This window comes from Cottoperca gobio, chromosome 9 (genome assembly GCF_900634415.1).
Source record: "Cottoperca gobio chromosome 9, fCotGob3.1, whole genome shotgun sequence".
Taxonomy (NCBI): Eukaryota; Metazoa; Chordata; class Actinopteri; order Perciformes; family Bovichtidae; genus Cottoperca; species Cottoperca gobio.
In genome coordinates, this window is record NC_041363.1 from 8,193,843 (window position 1) to 8,215,752 (window position 21,910).

The window sequence follows — 21,910 nt, forward strand, 5'->3', positions numbered from 1 at the left end:
ATACTAAATTTGGTTTAATAATGAAACAATTTAAAAATGTGTTTTAATAATGAATTCATTGGCGGTATTTTCCACTCAATTTCTTTCACTCAGCATTGAACAGCAGCTAAAGGAGCTCCAGGCCAAGATGGGAGACTCCCGGGAGCGTCCGCCGAGCCCTTCAGATTGCCTGCAGTGGTTCAACCTCAGAGCGCACAACAGTTTCAGGCCCGTTACCACAGGACATCAAGAGCTCATGGACTTCTTCAGAGCTTTGGTAATACATCAGGGCGATTTATTAATATTAATCATAATAATAGTGCTATTCATTTGAAATATTTCACGGATAATAAAACTGTGGAATATTTCTCAAAAATGAGAAATGTAGAAGACTGATAACTGATGGTGATAATATTGATCGTGATGATTCCATCAATCTGCTCTCATACCCTCACTTTCCCACTTAATTGCACAGATATTCCGTTGTTAATAACAGGCATGCATATCAACCGGTAGCCAGATATTACCAAGACCTTTGGATGGAAGAGAAGACAGCCCTGGATTTGTCTGCAAAAATACTTTCATAATGTTTGTATGATAACCATTCATGTTCTGACGTATCGTGAGTTTTATGATATTGACACCCCCCTCTGTTCCACTCAGAAACAGTACCTGAGGTCTGAAGAGGAGGGGAAAGAGGAGGTGACACTCCAGCTACTTCTGAATGTGTCTTCCCAGTGTGGTGTCTGCTTTCCCTGTGTCCCTTCTTCGTCCTCCTCCTCCTCCTCCTCCTCCTCCTCTCTGACTACCTCCTTCATCCACTTGGTTCATACAGTCAGAGATGACGCTTCATTAGAGGTAATATACCGTACAGTTCTTTTTTTTATTCAATTGAATGATATCTTACAGTGTTTAATTAGTTCATGGATCACTTAAAGGATAGCTTCACATTTTTCAAGTTGGGCTCAAAACAGCAAATCCATACATTCAAAACATTGTTGCTCATTATAATTGTTTCTGCTCTTCATACTGGCCACAGAGAATTCCCTTTCTAAACCGATTTCAATGTTCTGTTTAAAAATGCATTCGAAAGTTTAGCTGAAACTTATGAGTCCTCCGCATCCTGAGTTTTTGGACCACCGAAATGTCCTTGGGAGTTTAGTAATTAAAACGCATATACATACTGTATGGGCAAGTGAGTATTGTTTTAAGACAAACTTTAAAAGAATGTGAAACTAACCCTAACCCTAATGTGTGATTCAGCAGTTGGGTATACGCTAAAATAAAGACATCCGTACCTGATTAGGCTATACGTGTTGTATACTTGAGTAAGTTCACTGCAACATATTATTATTAAGATACCCTCTCGATGTGTTGCTGTCGATTATCAGCGTGTTTCTGTTCTCACCGTTCATTACATTTTTTCCTTAAGATGCAGGAGGCCTGGGATGATGTGCGTCTCCAGCTGCGCCGCCACCTGCTGGAAAGGCTGTCTTCACGCAGCCCAGATCATCCAGAACCCAGACATATTTCCATCCCTGAACGGGTACACTGTCTGCAACAGCTGTTCTTTCTTTACCCTGAGTCTGAGGCTCTCACACAGTACCAGGTGCAGTAAAATAATAAAACTATATATATAATGAAAAATCTAAAAATCAAAAAATTCCCAAATTAGCTGTACCAATATAATGCGGTAGTATGCCAATGATTTGGCAGTGATATATTATTTTGGTTTTACTGATCCAGAGTCTGAGAAGCCAATCTGTGCTGGTTCTTCTGCTCTCCGCCCTGAGCTCAAGCCCAGGAGGTAACACAGGCTTTGACAGACTGGCTATAGGCTTCCGCTCTGGGGTACCAGCTCTGACCCAGGCCCTCACAGAGGAGCTCCATGTCCTTTCAAGACTAGCAGAACCGCACACCATCCTGGGTTTCCTTAATGCGGCCTACCTCAGCACGGTGGCCCAAGAGCTGGCCTCCCTGATGGAGAGAGAATGTGAGACGGCCCTGAGGGACAACATCAAACTCAGCAGCAAGATAAAGAAATATTCAGCCAGGTCGCGGGCAACCGTAGGTCAGTGTCTCTCTGTGAATATTCTTTTCCTCTCTCTCTCTCATAGTCCTTCGTGGTTAGTGGTTGGATGTACCTTACAGCAGTTTTTTCCTCGCATGTCTGCCTTCTTCCCTCTCCTCTCGCTTCTTATTGTTACCCAACAAAGGCTCTCTCCCTTACTTTCCAACTGTAGCGTGTAGTGATGTGAGCGAGAGCCAAGGCCTCTGTAAGTGATTGTCAATAACTGCTGTTCCTTTTGTAATTGCTTTCTTTTTACTGCCCTCTTTTCCTGTCTGCTTCACTTTCCTTTTTACCAACCAAAAGAGGAGAGCCGCATTTCCAGGGCCAAGGCTTTTTTTGAAAACAACTTCTAAACACTATTTACCACATAGTTTATCCATGACTGTGATGAGCCTTGCTCCCAAGAGAGGTCCGAGCCATATCCACACTCTGTGTTTAAAACACAGTGAATTCACCCTTCCACCTTCAACCTATAGTAAGGCTTGAACTGTGCCATCTTGGAGAACAGTTTGAATTGCGTTGATAAACAAAATCCAGTTCAAAATATATATAGTAAATATAATAAAATATAACAAGTGCAAAGCAGCAGCACCTTCACACAACCTCGTGTGTACCTTAAAGTGGAGAAGGGATTCATCTTGTAACCTCCGTCTTACTTTTGATCAGCAATACAGCCAAGAAAGAGTTGATTCAGGAGTAAGCGCATGGTTCAACATTCTATCAACCTTTTCACACAGGGGGATGGATGTGTGAGAGAAAAAATAGTACTTTCAATATTTGTCACAATAGCAGTATGTGTCACTGTCATAGAAAAGGCAGTGATGTTATACACTGAGACAAGAGTAGAGACCTTCACACACAGTGACACTTTTGATACTTAATTCCCCCCATATTCTCTTTGTTTGTTTCATATTGGCCTATTTACGGCTTGCTGAGGGCAAAGATTCACAATAAAAAAATGTAAAGTGTGTGAGCTATTGTTTACTTTTTCAAAAATGGTGCACATGTCAGCTTCCCTGCGGAACGGGGAGACGAGTGCTTTTACATCTGCCATTCTTCGATAAACACACCACCAGCCTTGCGTCTTTTTCTCACTCCTTTCCTCCATCTCTCTCTTTCCATCTCCCTCTCTGGTTTTTACTTTCCCTCTCCTTAAATGTGAGATGAGAGGAGGCAGCCAGGATAATTGGCCATGCGTCAGTTGGGCTGTTTGATCACGTAACACGGCGGAGGCTACACACCTACGTGCCGCTCAACAAACCGTCAAATGTAGCACCGGAGGCAGAACACGGCTCCAAAGGGAGCGGGGGACCCGTGCTGTGTAATGATGGTAAAATGGAGCAGTTTTGCCTGTGCTGGTTTTTAACGTGTGTGTGTGCGTGTGTGTGTTTGTGTGTTTGTTTGACTATCAGCTGCAACACCGCTTTGAGGGCTACAACTGGGATTACATTTTGTGTTGTTCATGTTTTAAGCCCCACAACCCCCCACCAAAAAAAAAGCTCAGGAACCCACATATCTACCACCCTAACGCCCGTGGCTTCTTAAGAGCCAAAGCTTGAACATTAATGCATAATCTGCTTTCACACTTTACTGTCTATACTGTATGCTACGCCCATAATTGTCAAGACAATTATGACAATGGTGGAAAAAAAGTGATTCTATTTTCATAAGCATCCTATGACTCCTTAGATCTCCCCCTCCTTCCCTGCTGTGTTATTGTTTATTTCTGCTGTAGAGGCAGGCGGTAGGTATATTTTGATAAGAGCCATGCCTGGGAGACTGTGCAGGCTCCCAGGGGAGCGGCGCTGTCTGTAGCATCAGCCACTGTCAAACCACTGAACCATTTAACAGCGTTCACGGCGAGATCTGCCTCCTCTTTTAACCCCACCGACTCAAAGGCAGGCTCTGACATTGTACCTAGACAGATGTGAAGGGTCTCAGCCCTTTTTTTCTTCCTCTTCTCCCCCCCGCCTTTTCCTTTACTCAATCTCTCCAGAGTCCACTTTTTCCCCTCCCCTTCTTTTCTTGTCTTTTCCCATTTTCCTGTAGTTTACCGAGTGTAATGGGGTGAGCAGTGAGACTGGGGAGTGTGCTAGACAGGTTGGCTGGTCAGGAACAATACAGGCTTTAAACCTTACTAACACACCTCACTGAGTCTGCAGGGGAGTGGGTGGGCCACGTCTGCATGTGCATGTCACTGTGTGTGTGTGTGTGCGTGTGTGTGTGTGTGTGTGTGTGTGTGTGTGTGTGTGTGTGTGTGTGTGTGTGTGTGTGTGTGTGTGTGTCCGTGCTGGATCAAGCCAAACCAAAGCAAAATACTATCATTTATGTTTTTTCAGTGCCTTTAGCGCTATACAGTTATATTAGGATAAAGGTAATGGCCGTCAGTTACAGTTTTAATACTTTTAAGCAATCATCTAAATGTTCTAACTTTATGATTTTCCACAGTATAAGTTGCAGATAGATAAGATGAAACATAGAGCCAATTACACACTTTCTCTTTCAACAATGTAGCTCATTGTTCCTGTTTATACAAATATTAGTGACCAGAATTGGCATAACCTTTAGAAAACGTTTTTACCTTTCACTTTTTGCCGTGTGTGTGTGTGTGTGTGTGTGTAGGTGGGCATGTGTGTTTTCAATCACCTTTGAGCGTCTGTCATGTGAACATGTTTGCCCATCTGTTTTTGAGTCGATGTTAGTGTGTGTGTGTGTGTGTTTGCACTAATTGCAGGCTTACTTAGAAAATTGTGTGATCAAGAGTCATTTAATATCTCCCTTTTAAAAATGCATCATTAAATTACCATATGGCATCAGTAATTTTCATACATATAAATAGGAGAGCCGTGTTTTTGTAGGACATCAAAAGCTTTCATTCCAACTTCTCTGCATACACATATAAAATGTATTCCCTAACAATCGACCACAGGGGTGAAGTCGAGGTTGTGAAATTCTGTACAAACACTACAACCCCATTCTGATAGCGTTGATTTGAATTCCACTTCCACTAATTTCCCCATATGACGCTGTCGACAGCTCCCTATAGATAAAAAAAAAAAAGGATGGAGATAGAACATGTATAGTAAGCACATTCACCACTACGCACCCCCCCCCCCCCCCTCCTCGCCCTTTCTGGCTCTTTGAACTCTTTCTTAAAGAAAGCACAGCAGCCTATTCAGCGGGGAGAGAGGTTCTGTAGTGACGTGAGATAGCTTTGCTGAGGCTCTGACTGGCATTGGAGGTGCTTGTGGGGATTGAGGCTGCTTGGGAATGGCGTTTGTTAATATTTATTAAGAGCAACTTCTCACTAGATCATATCTCTGCCTGAGTTTATACATATTGTCAGCCAGGGACGTGCACCGGCATGCCGCCGTGTAATTATGGGCTAGGTAGGTGGTTTGTGTCCATGGAAATGTGTGTTTGCGTAATGCTTCCGGTTTCTGGATGATTGGTTTCCATGCAGATCTCATCCTGTCTTTGTTGACGATGAGAAGACCTTGTTTCAGAAAGTTCCCACACAGAGCAATTGGCTGTTTACTAATCTTTAAGGTTAAGGTTGTGTTAATGTTAAGTGTCTGTCAGTGTTCATTTTCTCTAAATCATGGCTCCAATGAAATCACAGAAAAAATATGTTCTGTGGCCCTTGAGAATGTGTATTATGCTTGCCATTTTCTTTTTTTCCCCATTTCCTCCGAGTGGTCACAATGGCTTTTGTGTATCACTCTTGAAAAGCTCAAGGATATGAACATGTTCCTGGCATCTTCTATTGAGAAAGCACGCACAAAAATGGCTGGCTTATTGAGAGCAGCGAGCACTTCGTGCTGAAGAGTCAGTGTGATTCGCCGAGGGCTTGAAAACAATAATGCAAACGAGGGCACTGAACAAGTAGGTTTTAATGAAATGCTCCCATCAAGACAGTACATTCCTCCGTGTTCTTCATCCAGGCAAGGCAAGTCTTAACCCCTATCTCACTGTCACTGCAATAGTTACCACAAAGAGCCAGACACAAAGCCAGACCCAGAGGAGGACAGAGGAACAAACATAAAGCAGACAAAAGTTAGCACTGCTTCTCAGTCACCACGTCACTGCTACACCTCTTTCTTCGCAAGGCAACTTAATTGAGATATCAAATATTGCTACTTTCCCCTTCTGTGAAGGGCAGGTTGCCCCTGCTGTGGCCTGGTTGGACAGCACCCAGGGAAAGGGCCACGAGAGACCAGGGCGTGTGCGGTTCATGTGCATACATGTGTGTGTGCATGTGTCAGAGTGTGTATTGGGGAATCGCAGCAGGAGACTTCCCATAATAATGCTGTCTGAGTGAGCAGTGGGCCGCAACTGACGAAGAGGACCCCAGCTGTCACTGGGCCTAGCGGGCGGTCCACAGTGGCTCATAGCCTCCCCACATACGCACACAGACACACAGACACGCACAGATGTACCCCTAGGCACCCACGACCCTGCTTGACACCCAATGAACACACAAGACGGCATAGATACACAGAGAACACATGCACAAAAAGAAACACACAGAAGTGCTCGACAGCCATAGCATTACACCCCAAGCGCAAAGCCCCAAACACGCACACATACACAAGATTGGGATAGACCAGCCCATTTCAATATTTAAGTCCCTGAGTTTATTGGTTAACATATGAGGATCAAGTGGCCACTGTGGGAGAAACTTTCAGGAGAGATGTGCTGTAAGGTTGTCAGGTCACTGCTCTGCCCGTAGCACAACTTCTTTCACAGTTTTACTTTTATTTGTGTGTGAATGGTTGAGTATAGACTGTTCATTTTGGGAACTGTTTAAACTGTTTTTTTTATTTAAACTACAAGTTTTCAAAAACTGTGTGTGGAATTAGAAAGAAGTGAGTTTCCCAGACCTCTGCTCCTCATTTATGAGCTCCTTGGCTCAAGGCTACATGAGTCGATATTAGCACGTACCAGAATCTCTAACAGAACTGACCGTGGCAGAGTTTTAATGTAGATGTAAGTTTTGACAAGGACGTGTGGGGGAAAAAAAGACTTCCACTTAGATATACATTTGAGCAGTCACGTCAGTTACAAAATCAGTCTTCTCTGAGAAACAAATGTCACAGACTTCATGCCCAGATGTCAAAAAAGCTGTTTTATGCTTTTGTTTCCAGCTGGTTAGATTAATATATCGTCTCTTTTCAGTCCTTTGCATAAAAGCAACTACTACTTGTCCAAAATGCAGCCTCCAAGATGTTAGCAAAAACAAAGTGATAAACAAATGACTTTGCACTTTTTTAAAACTTTTTTTATCTGTATAATTCAGTTTTATGAATTGTATGAAATATGTAAAGCAGGTTGGATTTCCAGTGTTTAAGACGTGTCAGGATGGCCTTGCCTTCTGAAATCCCTCTTTTTAGTTTCTCTGGATCTAATGAAAGCAAATGCTCACACACACAAAACAATACAACCACCAAGACTTTAGCACAAACACAGAAAGCTCATCTACACATATTGTCATCACGTGATAAGAAACTGGAGGCCAATTAGGTAGTTTGGTAAGAAAGAGGCAGACCACCCCTCTGATCGGTCTGATTTACACTACAGAGAGACAGAATGAAAGGAATAGAGGAAAATGAGAGCGGGAGAGATGCTGTTCAGGAGAGAAATTAAATCAGTGGCTAAATTATTGCATGATTGCCCATTCCCCTAAGACTCGGGCATCATTTGGTAGAAAGTGTCTAATAATTGGTTTTCGGCCATGTCAGACACATGCAATTCCCCCTACTAATGGCTCTGTTTGGAAGAACTGGGCCTCCTGGGTCAGAGAAGGACAAAAAAATAGCCAGACGGCAAAAAGCGCCCTACGCCCTTCTCCTTTTTTTTTTGCTCCTCTCAGATAAGCGAGGGAACAAGAGAGAAAGAGAGAGACACAGAGAAGGGGAGAGATGGCACGAAGGAAAGAGTGTGTATGTGAGCGAAGAGGAAATGAAGTGGCAATAAGTGCAGCCAAAGGGGAAATGCTCTTCACCGTGAGTTTAATACATCAGACTGGGGATTTGGCAGCCCGCCACACAGCAATTGTTTACCTTTTTGCTCACTGGCTGCATCTGTTCTGTTTTGTAAACGGCACTAAACTATTCGCCCGTAAACACCGGAATCAATAACAACTGCTAAGGGAATTCCCTTATCCCGCCCCTCCCTCTCTTTCCCTCCCTCTCTTCCCCATGTTTTCATCCCTAACCACCACCCATTTCCCTTCCCCTAGATCTCCTCCTCTCTCCCCCTCTTGCTCAGTTCACTGCCAGTCAAAAGCAGTGTGTGTGTGCGTGCGTGTGTGTGTGTGTGTGTGTGTGTGTGAGAGAGAGAGTGTGCTGTGGAGCTGATGGTGGAACCCACAGGAGAGACAGACAAGGATAAGACTGATGGCTCGCCAAAAATACCTGCTCTGTTTGTTTTTTTCCTTTTGTGTTACATTGTTGTCATTGTTAAAAGCTACAAACTGAGACTGGCCGCTGCAGACTTGCGGAGTAGGGTATTTTCAGATATATGAAAAATAAAGCTACCCCATCCACACACACACACACACACACACACACACACACACATTTTGTTTCAAACATTTTGTTGAATGACACATTGCCTGACATATGCTTGTTTTCTTTGAGGGCCTCTGATAAGATGCATACACCTTTTATGGTTATCACAGTAGCCATTGATTTTATTTTTGTTTATAATAAAACCCTCACACTATAATGTCATATGGGGGAGCTCTTATACAAACACATACAGTTTGCCCTGCTTTCAGCACCAGTCCTTCCTTATTGATTCTCAGTACATTGACCTTTGGTTGAACTATTCTGCCTGCTAGTGCCCTTCCTCATTCTACTCTATGAGACATGCCATGCACTACGCTATATGACACACCTGGGTGCCTTTAAGCACACCCTCTCCATCAACCGGCTATGAGAGCCTCCATTTGGCCTCACTGTTGTGACAAAGGTATAATGAGGTTTAGATGGCTGTGTACTAGACTGCTATGGCTATAGGGCTATTTGGCTAGGGAGAAGACTATAAATACCTATATAGCCTGGGCGGCAGAGCTCGATGAGAGGCTGAGGCAGAGCATTGCTAAACATCAAGGTCATGTGCGACTACTTAGAGTGTGAGTTAGTGAGCAAGTGAAACAGCCATTGGGTCACAGGTTGATGGAATAAATGGTTACAAAGGAGAGAGACAGAGATGATGCTCTGGAAAAAGGTGATGCTCCAGATGAAGTGGTGATTAATGGGTGCTATGCTCAGATGAATGCCCAGCAGAAGGTGGGATGGGGGGGTTGTAGCGATAGCCTTTTAGAGAATCCACTAGCTCTCTCTCTTATGTGTCCCTGTCTGATCCGGTTTAGATTGTTTACTCGTGAGTTGTTGACGGCTTTAGTTTGCCCCCGCGTTGCGGCACGGAAAGCTCTGTTTATTTGCTGGTGACTTCAGAAACAGACATGATTGTTGGTGCGTGCGTGAATGTGCAAGCTGGAGAACGAGGCTGGCACGTGGATGTCAGCTAGGTCACACATGTACACATGCAGAATGAGGTCGTCTCTCTAGCACAGACTCCCACTGGACCCCATTACAGAAGAGCTGCCGAGCCGCGGACCCATGCAGCTTAATCACACGCACACACACCAAATAATTACACAGCTATTCACATGTGATTTCATACATGCATGCACACACACTTGCACATAAATACATGTATACACTTAGACTTGCAAACACAAACAAACTTGAGGTCAGACTATATTCCATGGTGACCACAGAGTGTGGTAGCAGTGTGGCAATTATCCTGCAAGACTGACATGTGCAAATGTGTGTGAAAGTGTCTCCTACAAATCAAGTTACTCATAATGAACTGCATTACATTCACATAAACACACCTGGCAGACACAAACACACAAAAAGTCATCGACTCTCACTCATGTAAACATACACACATGCCTACACGGAGAGAGTCAAACCTCATGCATGATTAAACCAGGCATCCTTGGGGACAGTGTGTTGTCATATTGTCATATTTTGTTTAACAATATAGTAAAATTATATTAGGATCCAGAGGCAATAATGTTACAATTATTGGAAAAGGGCCCCCTTCTTCTTTCTTTCCTTCCCACCGCTCAATCATCTCCATGCTTTCAGAGTCGAGGCTAATACTGAGCTCATCCATTCCCAAATGCCTTTGCAGTGGAGGAGCTCATTTAAGCGGACACACAAAAGTATTTGTGCATGTGTCTGGGAGTATGGCAACGCATCTCCCAGCCGCCCATTCTCCAGCTTAATGCGGAACATCCCCCGGGTGATGGCTTTGGCAGCCTCCAAAATGGGAAATCCATATTTGCCGAGGGGGTCATCGGCGGGTTAGGGGGAGAAAAGTTTTGTGCCGAGAGAAAAGGATGTGCATGTGTGACTTCTCGGGGAGCAAAGTTTTGCATATTTTCTCACTGTCTCTGTGTTTATGCCGTGTATTGGGAAAACATGAATAGGTCGATATTTATAAGAAGTGCCTTGCAAGGCAAGACTTGAGGGGGGTGGGGGGTGTTTTCTGATGAGAGCATGTAGGGTGGGAGGTTGGGTTGAAAACCTTGTTTCATGAAATTGTTCATTCCTTTACTGAACTGTAAACTCTCACTGCTCTATCACTCTGTCTGTCATACACTCACAAGCTTAGCACTGTTTATTTCTTTTCTACTGCCTCTTTTACATCTTCCCCCCCCCCCCCCCCCCTTCAACAGCACCAATGGAGCTTCCCATGAAAAACAGGAGCTTCAGTTTAACCTCCCATCAATTGAGGGCGTTAACCCAGCTGGCCTGCACCCTGCTGGGGTTTGAGAGGATTGTGAAGGAGCTGGTCACTAATATGACCTTCATTGATTGTACAGGAGAGACTCCCTGCGTAAAAGGTACAACTCCCTCCCCCCAAAATACACACTTGTATACTTATTAGACATGTACTCAGAGCCGCAGCTATGAGGTCATGTTCTCTTTACTTTTTCTGGGACTTTGGGAAGTCTTAGTAACCTGAGATGCATACAAATTACACATGGCAGATACTTTAAGGCTGATACAATATTCTTTAGATCAAATATCCTTAAAATTCATAATTTTATGGCCATAACATATTACAATATCCAGTGTTTCCCCCTGTTGTTGCCTGACAGTGAGAAGAAGGTTCTATTAAGACCATCACGTAGGGAGTTGGATTTTGCTGAAAATTCTTAACAGATAATGAATAAATAAAATGTGAATAATCCAAATAATTAGATGATTAGAGTCTTTCTGTCAGTGTTGTGGGGTTACAGGGGGGGGGGGGGACTTGCACTTGTGACCTCAGTAATCCTTAAAGTCTGGTTACAGTCCTACATGTGTGCATCTCCTCCTCCAGGCATCGACAGTCCAGTTACACACACACACACACACACACACACACACACACACACACACACACACACAAACACACACATATTGTTACGTGTTCTAGAGGAAAGTCTGAGTTGTCGCTGAAAAATGTTCTTTTAGTAAGGAATTATCTTGGGTATTATATAAGCTGCCTTTAGTATCCTTTCCTTCTCTCCCCTTTGAACTGACGCTGTAGAGATGTTAAATGAAAGCTTTTGGTGCATGGAGTAATTTCCATAAAGGTTACATTTACAAAAACAAGACTTGCAGAAAGGCTCAATTTACAGAGAGGTAAACAGCCTTTAAAGGGCAGTTATCCAAATCATTAATTCCAGGCAATCAAACGGCTTAATTACCAGAAATTCATCAGATGGGCTTAAAGGTCAAAAAGTGATGCGCTTGCTGCTTCCTCCTTCTTCCATTCCACGCGGTCTTGTTCAGCTAAATTGCCTCGCCTGGGGTCTCACTCTTCGCTCTCTGATTAGGAAATTGTGGCCTTGATGTTCACGCTTTTTAATTGCACCCCGATCCAACATCCTGTATGCTTGTCTTCACGTCACCCCCCTACATTTCCCCCGTCTCCCCTCATGGAATTACCCCATATGTAGTGGATGCTATCTGGGTTCAAATCAAATCTAAGCCCCAAATTTAGACTTGTAAAGCCGTCGCCATTAGCATTTACTGCCTTTTTCTGCTCCCTCTGAGGCATGTACAGTTATACTCCGGTCACCGTCTCAATTGGCTAGTAGGGGAAAGATGGGAGCTATGTGACACATCTGTTATATACAGCTGCTTTCATGTCACCCCACTTGGCATTCAGTCAGGCCTTTAACACATAATATGAAACAGTATATTATGTGTGATATGGAAATATTCATGCTAAATAATGCATACATTTAAAAGATGCTTTTACTTTTAGCTCTAGTTTCTGTATCATTGTTGGAAATTTCACTGACATGATTTGAGACCAGACACAGCCACTGTTTTATGTATTTTATGATGTAATACATGATGTTTCATTAACAAATTGTATTGGTCATTCAGGCATCTTGAAAAGGAATAGAGAGGATTCAGACGTGACGGCAGATTGCAAGAAATCCAGAGCAGAAACACTTCCCCACACGCCAGAGGTGAGACTTTTCTACTCCAACTATTCAAAGTCATTCAGGCTTATTATGATTTTACAACAGGTAAAATATTCCCTTCAGCTTTCAGACATTAATTGGCTGTTGGCTGATCTCCTATTTTGCAGGCGCCGATTTTGGAGTTTGATTGGAGGTCAGCGTTTAGGGGGCTGGTCCCTCACATGGCACATTGTGTTAAAGTGGTGCTGAATGATGTTTCTGCCAAGATTCTACAGCAGGAAGAGGACTTACATTCTTCAGGACACACCTCAGTCACCTTGAGCTGCACTACAGGACACACCGCCATCACTGCGGGAAACACACATCTCAAAGAAGATTCCTTCTACACCTACTCAGAGAGGGAGACTCCCAAAATGATAGCCAAGGTATTCCCGGATTTAGGGTGTACGATAGATTGACGATAAGTATGTGAATATTTGTTGGGTGAGTTTCAACGTTTGACAATGAAATGTAATCAGTGGTGTCTTTTTTTATAGAAGATTCAGTTAAGTATACTGTATTTATGTTAAAGGTTCAATGTGTATGTGCCATAATTTAAGCTTAAATCATTAAAACAATGAACTAACATTATCAGCAGAATGTGAAGAGGTAACAGTGTTGACGTTATGTCAAAGATGTCTGTGTATTGTGCTGCAGAGATATCTACTGAAGTTAGTATGCTAACTGACTAGCTTGGATCCATCCAGTCTTGTAATACCACTTGTTCCTCTGGAGGCGACAGTGAGACACTGTAGCGCCAGTCTACCCTCAGTACTGAGGGAGAAGAAGTACAGCTACCTGACTCGCTTTTAAATATCACAGCCATGTTCTGTGTCTGTGCTATAGTTTGGTTATTGGATTACATTCAAAGTGGCACAAACGAGAAAACCACCCGCACCAGCTGCCAGGAGGCTGTTTCGCCGAAGCGTATAGCTTCTGTTAGCAGTTCAGCCACAGCACCAGGGAACTGCAGACTTCCTGTTGCTGCCGTCACACAGATCCACCAGCCCACTGTGACTGCCGGAGCTGGGGCTTGTTCTGGCTGAGCTCAAGTCTCTTCGACCGCTGACTAGGGCTCTGTCTGACGGAGGCGGCTTCCGGGAGGCCGACCTCTCTACCGGGAAGCGAATATGCGGGTCGTTTTCTAGTTTCTGCCACTTTGGATTTAGTCCAATAAACAAACCAACGTTACTTTACACGGAATACAGCCCCTGGTTAACACCAGTGCCCAGTAAACACAGATAGATCAGCCCCACGTGAAGACTATAAGACAACAGTGTTTTCTCAAATGTTGTGTATTCTTGCCCACTGACTGCCTGACATGCATCACACAGGAGTAAATGTAGTACACAATATAAAGAATACATTAGAAGACAATAATATGCCAACTATACAACATAACATTAGAGATTGTATGGACACAGTTTAGAGGTGAAATACTGCTTCCTGTTTCTTTGGAGCAGGTGGCTCTGAATTACAAATTGAACCTTAAATGAGTATACACAGGTCAAATTATCGACATGTGGGTCAACATCTACCAGTGAGTATCCTGCAAACTGGATCTTCTTGCAATTTACACAATAAAACAAAAGAGTTCAAATACATCTTAGTTTTCCTTTCAAAGGCACAATCTGTAATCCTAATGTAAACAAAGGTGGTAGAGTTGCCTTCCAAAATAAATCAAAAACACAGTATTGGATTGTGCCATCACTTCTGGATTGATTGACAGGTTTTAAAGTACACAAAATGTTATAAAATCTCACCTGATAAACCACCACAATGCAGATTCCAAATACAATCTTGAATGCATATTATTTTAATCTCAGGACAGAGGGCACCCAGAGGCAAATAGAACTTGACTTGATTTAATTTGTATGGTAACAAATGTGATTGGGCTAATCAATCTGGTAACCACATATTTATTGTTTTTCAGTTTACAGTACACTAGATCACGTTGTTCATGTGCACATTAATAATTAGATTTTGACCAGTAATTAAAGTATTACTTGACTTAATCTCTTTAATTTGCTAATTATAGGACTAATCCACTTGTTTTTTGATGATATGGAGCAGAGCTTACTTAATAAGATGCCTCCCCCACATTATTTTGCAGCATTACATGTCATGCCTCAAACCCTATATTTCTCTCACGTTGTTATCAGCGAATTACCTTGTGACTTTCTGCAACTATTGAAATAAAACTTTGCTTTAAGCAGTTATTTTCACAGTGCCCACAGGTAGGAGAGAATCCCCAAAGATGCTTTACAATAAAAAACCAAAGACACAGCACTAATGTAAATGGCCACCAGCACAGCTGGAAGCACAAAGTGTCTGTAGCCTGGAGAGCATTTGTAAATGATGAAAGTGACAGGGAACTAAAACTCAGAGATAATCTTTGGGATGCTTCATCAGATGTGTGTTGTTGGATATGTTATACGTCATAACATTTCAATTAAAAACTTTTTTTCTCACTTCAATGCCCTGCTACAATGCAACTAACATTGGAGTACTTCACAGGTTTTAGGCCCCAGTCATATCCAGACCGCTTCAGAAACGTGGCATAGGTGTGGTGCGCCTGGGCATCGGGGCTGCGTGAGCAACCAGGCGATCAAATATGTATCCGGGAAAAGAAATCACCAATTAGTATTTGAATAATGGATTGACCTTGACCTATATAGTTGATTGTAATTAAATACCGTTAATATCAACCTTTCGTCTACATTAACCTTTGTCCCACTGTTCCTACCACATCTACTGGCATCAAACATTGACATTGACTAGCTGTGCGTCTCCGCACCTTGCACTTGAAATGTTTAGTGTCTTGCCGGGATCGAGGTCTTAATACAAATATGGTTACCCCCCCCCATATATTCAGGAAAGTGCATTACGTGTTGGAGGAAATAAGTTATTTTGATAGAATATGAAATTATTTCTTGTTTGTGCCACAAACATTTTTTACATTTGAAAGTCAAAGTCAAGTCAAAATTCCATCTATTGTTGTCTTTTATTTTATTCAGAAAAGGTTTGAGAGGAAATTTCAAAGAAAAAGCATAATTTAGGCTGAAATTAAAATTCTGAATATTGCATCAATTTACATGTAATAAATCCCCTATTGATCTGTCCCTAATATAGAGATGACACACGCACATACGCACACACACACACACACACACACACACAGGTCTAATACATAGGTATATAGGTGTATAAGAACCCAACTTTTCCCTCCTCACTCTGTGCATGAGCATGTTTTGCCATACATACCAGGATCCCTGTCCTGTTCATCCTCCTTTATACCCGGCTGAACAATGCAGGTCTACACACATCCCTCTGACCCAGGGAGATTAATGGTTTTTGTAGCCCCAGCGGAAAGCACCCTCTACAATAGAGAGCCCAAATGATTTGGGCCTGACACAGTTGACACCCTGGATCAGAAAGGGCCTTGGAAAGAGTCATCAGTATTACTTGAGGGGAGGACTCTGGGGACAAAAGAGAGACAGGAGGAAACCAAGAAGCACTATGGCTGATATTATGAGGGCTAGATGGTGTTGAGAAAGGTGATGAATAGGGGAAAGTATAGGGTATACAGATGATAGAGGGGCTGTATCACAAAGGCAAAGAGGCTAGGGGAGAGAGCAGGATAAAGACGGGATAGTTTGAGAGAAGAGATGAGAAGAGAGGGCCTGGGAAGTGGCAGAGACAGGTGAAGTAGACACCAGAGATTGACTTTTCTCAGGAGGAGGACCAGTGTCTGATTTGAGACCAGGCTTAGTATCTAACTCTACAAAGGTTCTCCAATGTTGTGGGCTTGACTGGCATATACTTGCTTTCATTTAAAATGACACTGTGCATTTTCTCTTCCTCATTTTACTATTGCTGGACAACTTCCTAAAACACTCTCTAAAACTTTCTATAACTCACTTTCCTCCCCTTTCCTCTAACTCCTCTGCTTCCCACTGCTCTCCTCTACACTGCTCACTGTGCAGACTCTTATCATTACTGCCTCACCTCTCCTCCCTCCTCCCCCTCCTCCCCCTCCCCCTCCCCCTCTAGCCCTTTTACACTGTCAGTATTTGTGCTTCTCATTGCTAACGAGTGTCAGAATTTGTCTGTGCTCAGAACCTGTACAACGTATTTATGTGTAGGTCAACGCTTCAAAGATGAGAGCCTTTCAGCCCAAAGGTTATACATGCATGTATTTGCATTCAAAAACACTGAGCCAGACATATATTATATATATATGTGTACCCCCCCCCCCCCCCCCCCCTGTCCTTTTTTGACACATGCCCTAGTCTTTGAGAAGAGAGCAAATTACTATACAAGACATAAGCATGAAATATGGCCGGTTCAACGGCATTATGTCGGATCAATATTTCACACATTTATATTCATATGTTCATACCTCAATCCTCACTCTTTTTCGTGTGATCCCACTTCACTGTTTGTGTTACCATACATATGCATACTGCTCATCCATCAGAGTACTTTAGATAGTGTACTTCATTTATTGGCAGTCAGCTGCGTGTTGAATGCCAAATACACTCTGTTCAACAGCTGGAACACGCCCTCTGTCAGAACCTGGGATTGAACTTTCCGTGTTTGGGTGGGCCCTTCTAAACTAGATGCTACCTCTCTATTATAGCAACAGAAGTGCCTTTTCTGTATTCAGACTTCACTGATGCCCTTGCCTGCATGTTGAGTTCTCCACTTGTCTGACTACTCCAAATTCTGCGCACACAAAAAGGCCTCCCTAGCACTTAAAAACTTTATACAATCTCTTTCACCTTGCTGCAATGGTCCTGGTGGGATTCAGGGCTTTGATCTTAGCTAGTTAAGGTTTCAGTCTGACTTCAGTGTGGATGCATGTGTGTGGTGGTTTCTGCGTGAGTGTGCGTGTGAGGATGACTGTCTGCTCAGTGTGTGTATTTGTGTTCGTGCCCATACTGCATGTGTATGAGATGCATCTCCAGGGCCTCTCCATCACCCTGGTAATGCTGAGTGTTGCGTCTGCTTTCTCTCTCTCTCAGAGCTTAGCTCCTAATGACTACATACAGCCAAATATTGACCTAATTGTCTAAACGGCCATTGTTACCAGACCTTTTAACCCCACTGGAAGCTTTTAAGAAGAAAATTGTGTAAAGAGAAAGTGAAATTGTCAATTGTGTACACATGCTGGAGCCCTGATCTGACAGAATTTCCCAGTCAGCTCCTATAGTAAGTCAAGTAATAAAGTGCGTGACTCTAGAAGCAAGTAACACATGCTATGGTAGATTGATTGATAGATTAAACTGACATAGAGTTTTCTGAGTTATGGTGATTTTTTTTTCCCTCAGTGTGACCTCGCTTGGTAGCTCCAGGGAATATGGGAAATGTGCTTTGTTTTAAGGCTTTTTAAGAATCAGCCTGACTCATAACTCACATGTATAGGTGTATAAATTTGGAGGTGAACTCGCACACATATGTGACTCCATGCCTGATCCTCTTTCACTGTTCTCAATGTGATGTCAATAGGAAGCACATGAGGTTATCGAGGCAGTGGTGTCAATGTGTGCGTGTGTGCACCTTGTTCTCTGCAGCAAAATATACTTTTTTTTGAAGAATATATATTAAACCATTACTCTACCAGCACCACACCCACAAACACATACACACTAAGAAGAAGAAGAAATTATGTCAATTATCCTTATAATAATAGTATTTTGTTCCTTAAATACCACCAAAATCTTGTGCTTATTTGTGTCTCAGCAAGCACACACACACACACACACACACACACACACACACACACACACACACACACACACACACACACACACACACACACACACACTTGACCATTTTAAAGCGCTTGATCAGCTAGTCCCCCAGCCCCTGGAGAGGGAAAGGTGCAGGCAGCCCTCTCCCTAGAGGCCTTTCTCCAGGACAAATGTGGATAAATGAGATAACTCTTGCTTGTTGATGTGGCAGTTTATAGAATCAACTGTAGTTCCTTTACATCGCTGAAACAGCGCTTTCCTTTCCTCTCTCTCACTCTCACCTTTGCCTGACTCTTTCTTTTCTTTTTTCTTCTCAGCACGTCCGACTCCCCACCTCTTCATATGTGCTGTAACAATTCCATTTGAATGTGGTTAACATGATGCGTGCTGTTACGAAATTAGTCAAGTGCTGATGTGCTCTCAGAAGTGAAGGTTTTATTTGACCTGATACCAATTATGCATGTTCAGCAGCAAAGTTTGTGTGGAGGGCTCGTCTTTAGACATCTGTATTCTGCATTTGCACTGATGTTTGCTTTTCAGCTGTAATGGCTAGCACAATGTTAGAGAAAAATGCATGTGTAAAACTCAGCTCAGTCTCGACTCAACGCAAATGTTCCATTATTTATATCTAATGAGGTTGCTTTCCGATGTTTTTTTTTCTGTTTTTCCTCTTACCGACAGATCTTGTCTCTGTTATTGAGATCATCGTGTCTCGTCTTTGCCTTCTCTCTCTCCCCTCAGTTCTGTGGAGGGATCGTGACTGAGATGGATGCCTTACTACCCTTGGCAGCAGCCTGCAGAGACAGCTCTCTTCTGGAGGTGCGATCAAGCTTTGTGGAAGCGTGCAGCAGGGCAGTGTTTGCCATGCTAGGCCGTTTGCAGGAGAGGGCCCTGGAGGTACCATCCTCTGCACCCCTGAGGAACCTGCCTGCTCTGCTGGCCACGTGCATTTATGTGCACCAACGACTGGAGCACTACCATGCCAGGCTGAAAGATTCAAATACTACTGCAGCTAAAGTGTAAGGACATGTGTGGGCATTATGGCGTGGGAGTAGAATGGTGTGTTGGATGCCATGCATTTATCTATGTGAGTGCTTTACTATGTCTTAGTGATGAAATCTGTCTCTCCATCCATCCTCTCCATCACCATGTCGAATGAATCTTTCGATCTCAATCAATAACTTGAAAAGTCATTTCGGAGTTCCCAAATTGTATTCTACAGTTACACAACATTATAATTTAGCTACAGGGAACATGTATGTCTGTGTGATCTGACTGCCTGCACTAATCAACAAAAACCTGGAGATGGGTCCTGTTGTTGGCAAATATGTATGTGTTGCAGTCTTTTGTTTTACACTCCCAGTAACAATACATATACAATAATAATTAAAAAAAACAATAAACCCACAGATAGTGACTGTAGAGGGCATCAGGATATGTTTCCAACATTACTGGTTGTACCTCTTATTTAACATACTCAATCATTTCAAAACGGCTTTCAATGTATCAACATTAACCTAATCAAACAGCTAAACAGATATTAAACTGAATTGCATAACAAACAGTTGTACTACAGCTTGAATCATTATATCACAACTCACTCCAGCTACTCTGTCATGTGATTTTTGACTATATTTAGATATTTATTAAGCAAAAATGAGGAAAGAAGAAATGGATCAAATACATCGCTTCTTCTAAAATGTGTGAGCCAGGCAGTAAACGGATGAAACATTTTGAAAGTGTACATTTGAGATTACGAGGAGGGGACCAGAGAGCAAAAAAGGAGTAGAAATGATTGACTGGAGGTAATGACACCCATACTATGTCTACATCTGGTGAGATTTTATGCCCCGTAATACCCCCTTAACCCCTGCTCTCCTCACACTCCCTCTAAAGACATCCCTGGTGCCCTCAGTGCTCCTGTTATCCCACCTTTGGCCCTGTGGACCCCTCCACCTGCACTTGCCCCCCCCCCCAACCCCCGGTCATAAAGCACTTTCCTCTCTCTACACCATCCAGTCCCCCTGGTTTTAAGCCACCTGCACCCCTGTTAAACTCTTGGCCCTCTCTGGAAAGTATCAAGGCAGGCAGATTTAAAGGATATGAAATGTCACACTGAAGTTTTAGAATAAATCATCAGTTATTTCATCTAATCATCTCACATCATGTTTGTTTGACAGCTCCCTGAATGTACAGTATTCTTTCTTCTTTCTTGATATGCCATATGCAGTATAGACCATGTGATTTATGTAATTACCTTTTAAAGGTTTGTTTCTTTCCTCAATGCCTAGATCCCTGACCCTGCTGCCGATCCAGAAGTACCAGGATACAGTGGAGGCCTTGAGAGAGCAGCTGACAAGTTACTGTATCCAGGTTTGTTCCACCTGCATTCTTCAAGACGCAGAGAGTCACCACTGGGCTGACCCCAAACCTTTCTACGAGGTAAAGTTTCGCCACATTTCCCTAAAATGTTCCTGTTGAATTTCATTCCCCCCCCCCCCCCAAGACAACTTAGAAAAACCTCACCACACCTTGCTAAACTCTTATGTGATCAAATGTATTTAACTGTCTTCATAAACTTCTCTGAGTTGAAGTTTCTGGTATTTTAGATATATAAGTGGAGCCTATTTAAGTATTACTTATTTACCTCCAAGTCAAAAAGACAGTGACACATAAAAGAAGTGCAGTATTGTCTGGTGTTGATTCCTTTCCTTTCATTGTAAAAAGTGGAAATTCTAATGCCACGTTATCTTCGTAGGCTTTTTTCTGTAGATTTTGAGGAACTCCAGGAATTATACTCTGGAGTTTTCTTGCTTCTTCTTTTCATTCCCACAATACACCTTTACCTCCCACTCTCCCTCTTCTAACCAAGCCTTCTACTCTGAGCTCCCTGAGAACATCTGTGGCTTCCACGCTACCCTGGGGGCTCCAGGGATTCAGCTGTCTGAAGTCTGCAGTCTACACTGGGACTGTCTGGAAACAGCATAGGGCCTCTGAAACTCCCCTACCTTTATGCCCTTAAACCAATCTAAACCTCCTCTCTCTTTCATACTTTACCCTGCTTTTGCCTTTTTTCCCCCTTTGTTCCTCCCTCCTTCCCTGGGTCACTGGTGTCAGACAGACCTGCTGTGCGCAGGTGTGTGCTTTTGTTCAAGCATGCATGTGTGCATCTGTACAGATGAATGCATGTGTGAGTGTGCAGCAGCATCTCAGGATCTGCGTTTCATTTGGTATATGTATGTATCTATGTTTCCATATCTGTCATATATGTGTAGTTCTATGCACACGGTTTCAATCTCCTGGATCCCCAGCCCTGTGTCTTGGCTCTTGCAAAGCTCAGTGCAGCTCTAGAGAGTCCCTTCCTTCCTTTCTTTTTGTTATTTTACTTTGAAATTGATACGTAGTTGTTGGCAGAATATATTATTATTTTGCTATAATAACAAAACATGAGGTCAGTTAAGGCGATCAAAGGAAGTTTAGAGCATGACCTTGGCTACCTTCCTTGTCAGGATTTGGCCTTCAGAGCCAAATGAGAAAAAAAAAAAAAGCCGCTACGAG

General features: G+C 42.9%; 1 protein-coding gene across 1 annotated transcript in view; it reads left to right on the forward strand.

Annotated features, from left to right (window-relative positions):
- Positions 1-21,910, forward strand: part of kiaa0825 (KIAA0825 ortholog) — a 109,231-nt gene that overhangs the window by 9,949 nt on the left and 77,372 nt on the right. Inside the window, 9 exon segments of the mRNA XM_029440106.1 lie at positions 94-256; positions 643-837; positions 1,412-1,588; positions 1,726-2,050; positions 10,809-10,976; positions 12,517-12,602; positions 12,725-12,982; positions 19,094-19,371; positions 20,644-20,794. Of these exon segments, the coding sequence (XP_029295966.1) occupies positions 94-256; positions 643-837; positions 1,412-1,588; positions 1,726-2,050; positions 10,809-10,976; positions 12,517-12,602; positions 12,725-12,982; positions 19,094-19,371; positions 20,644-20,794 (1,801 nt within the window).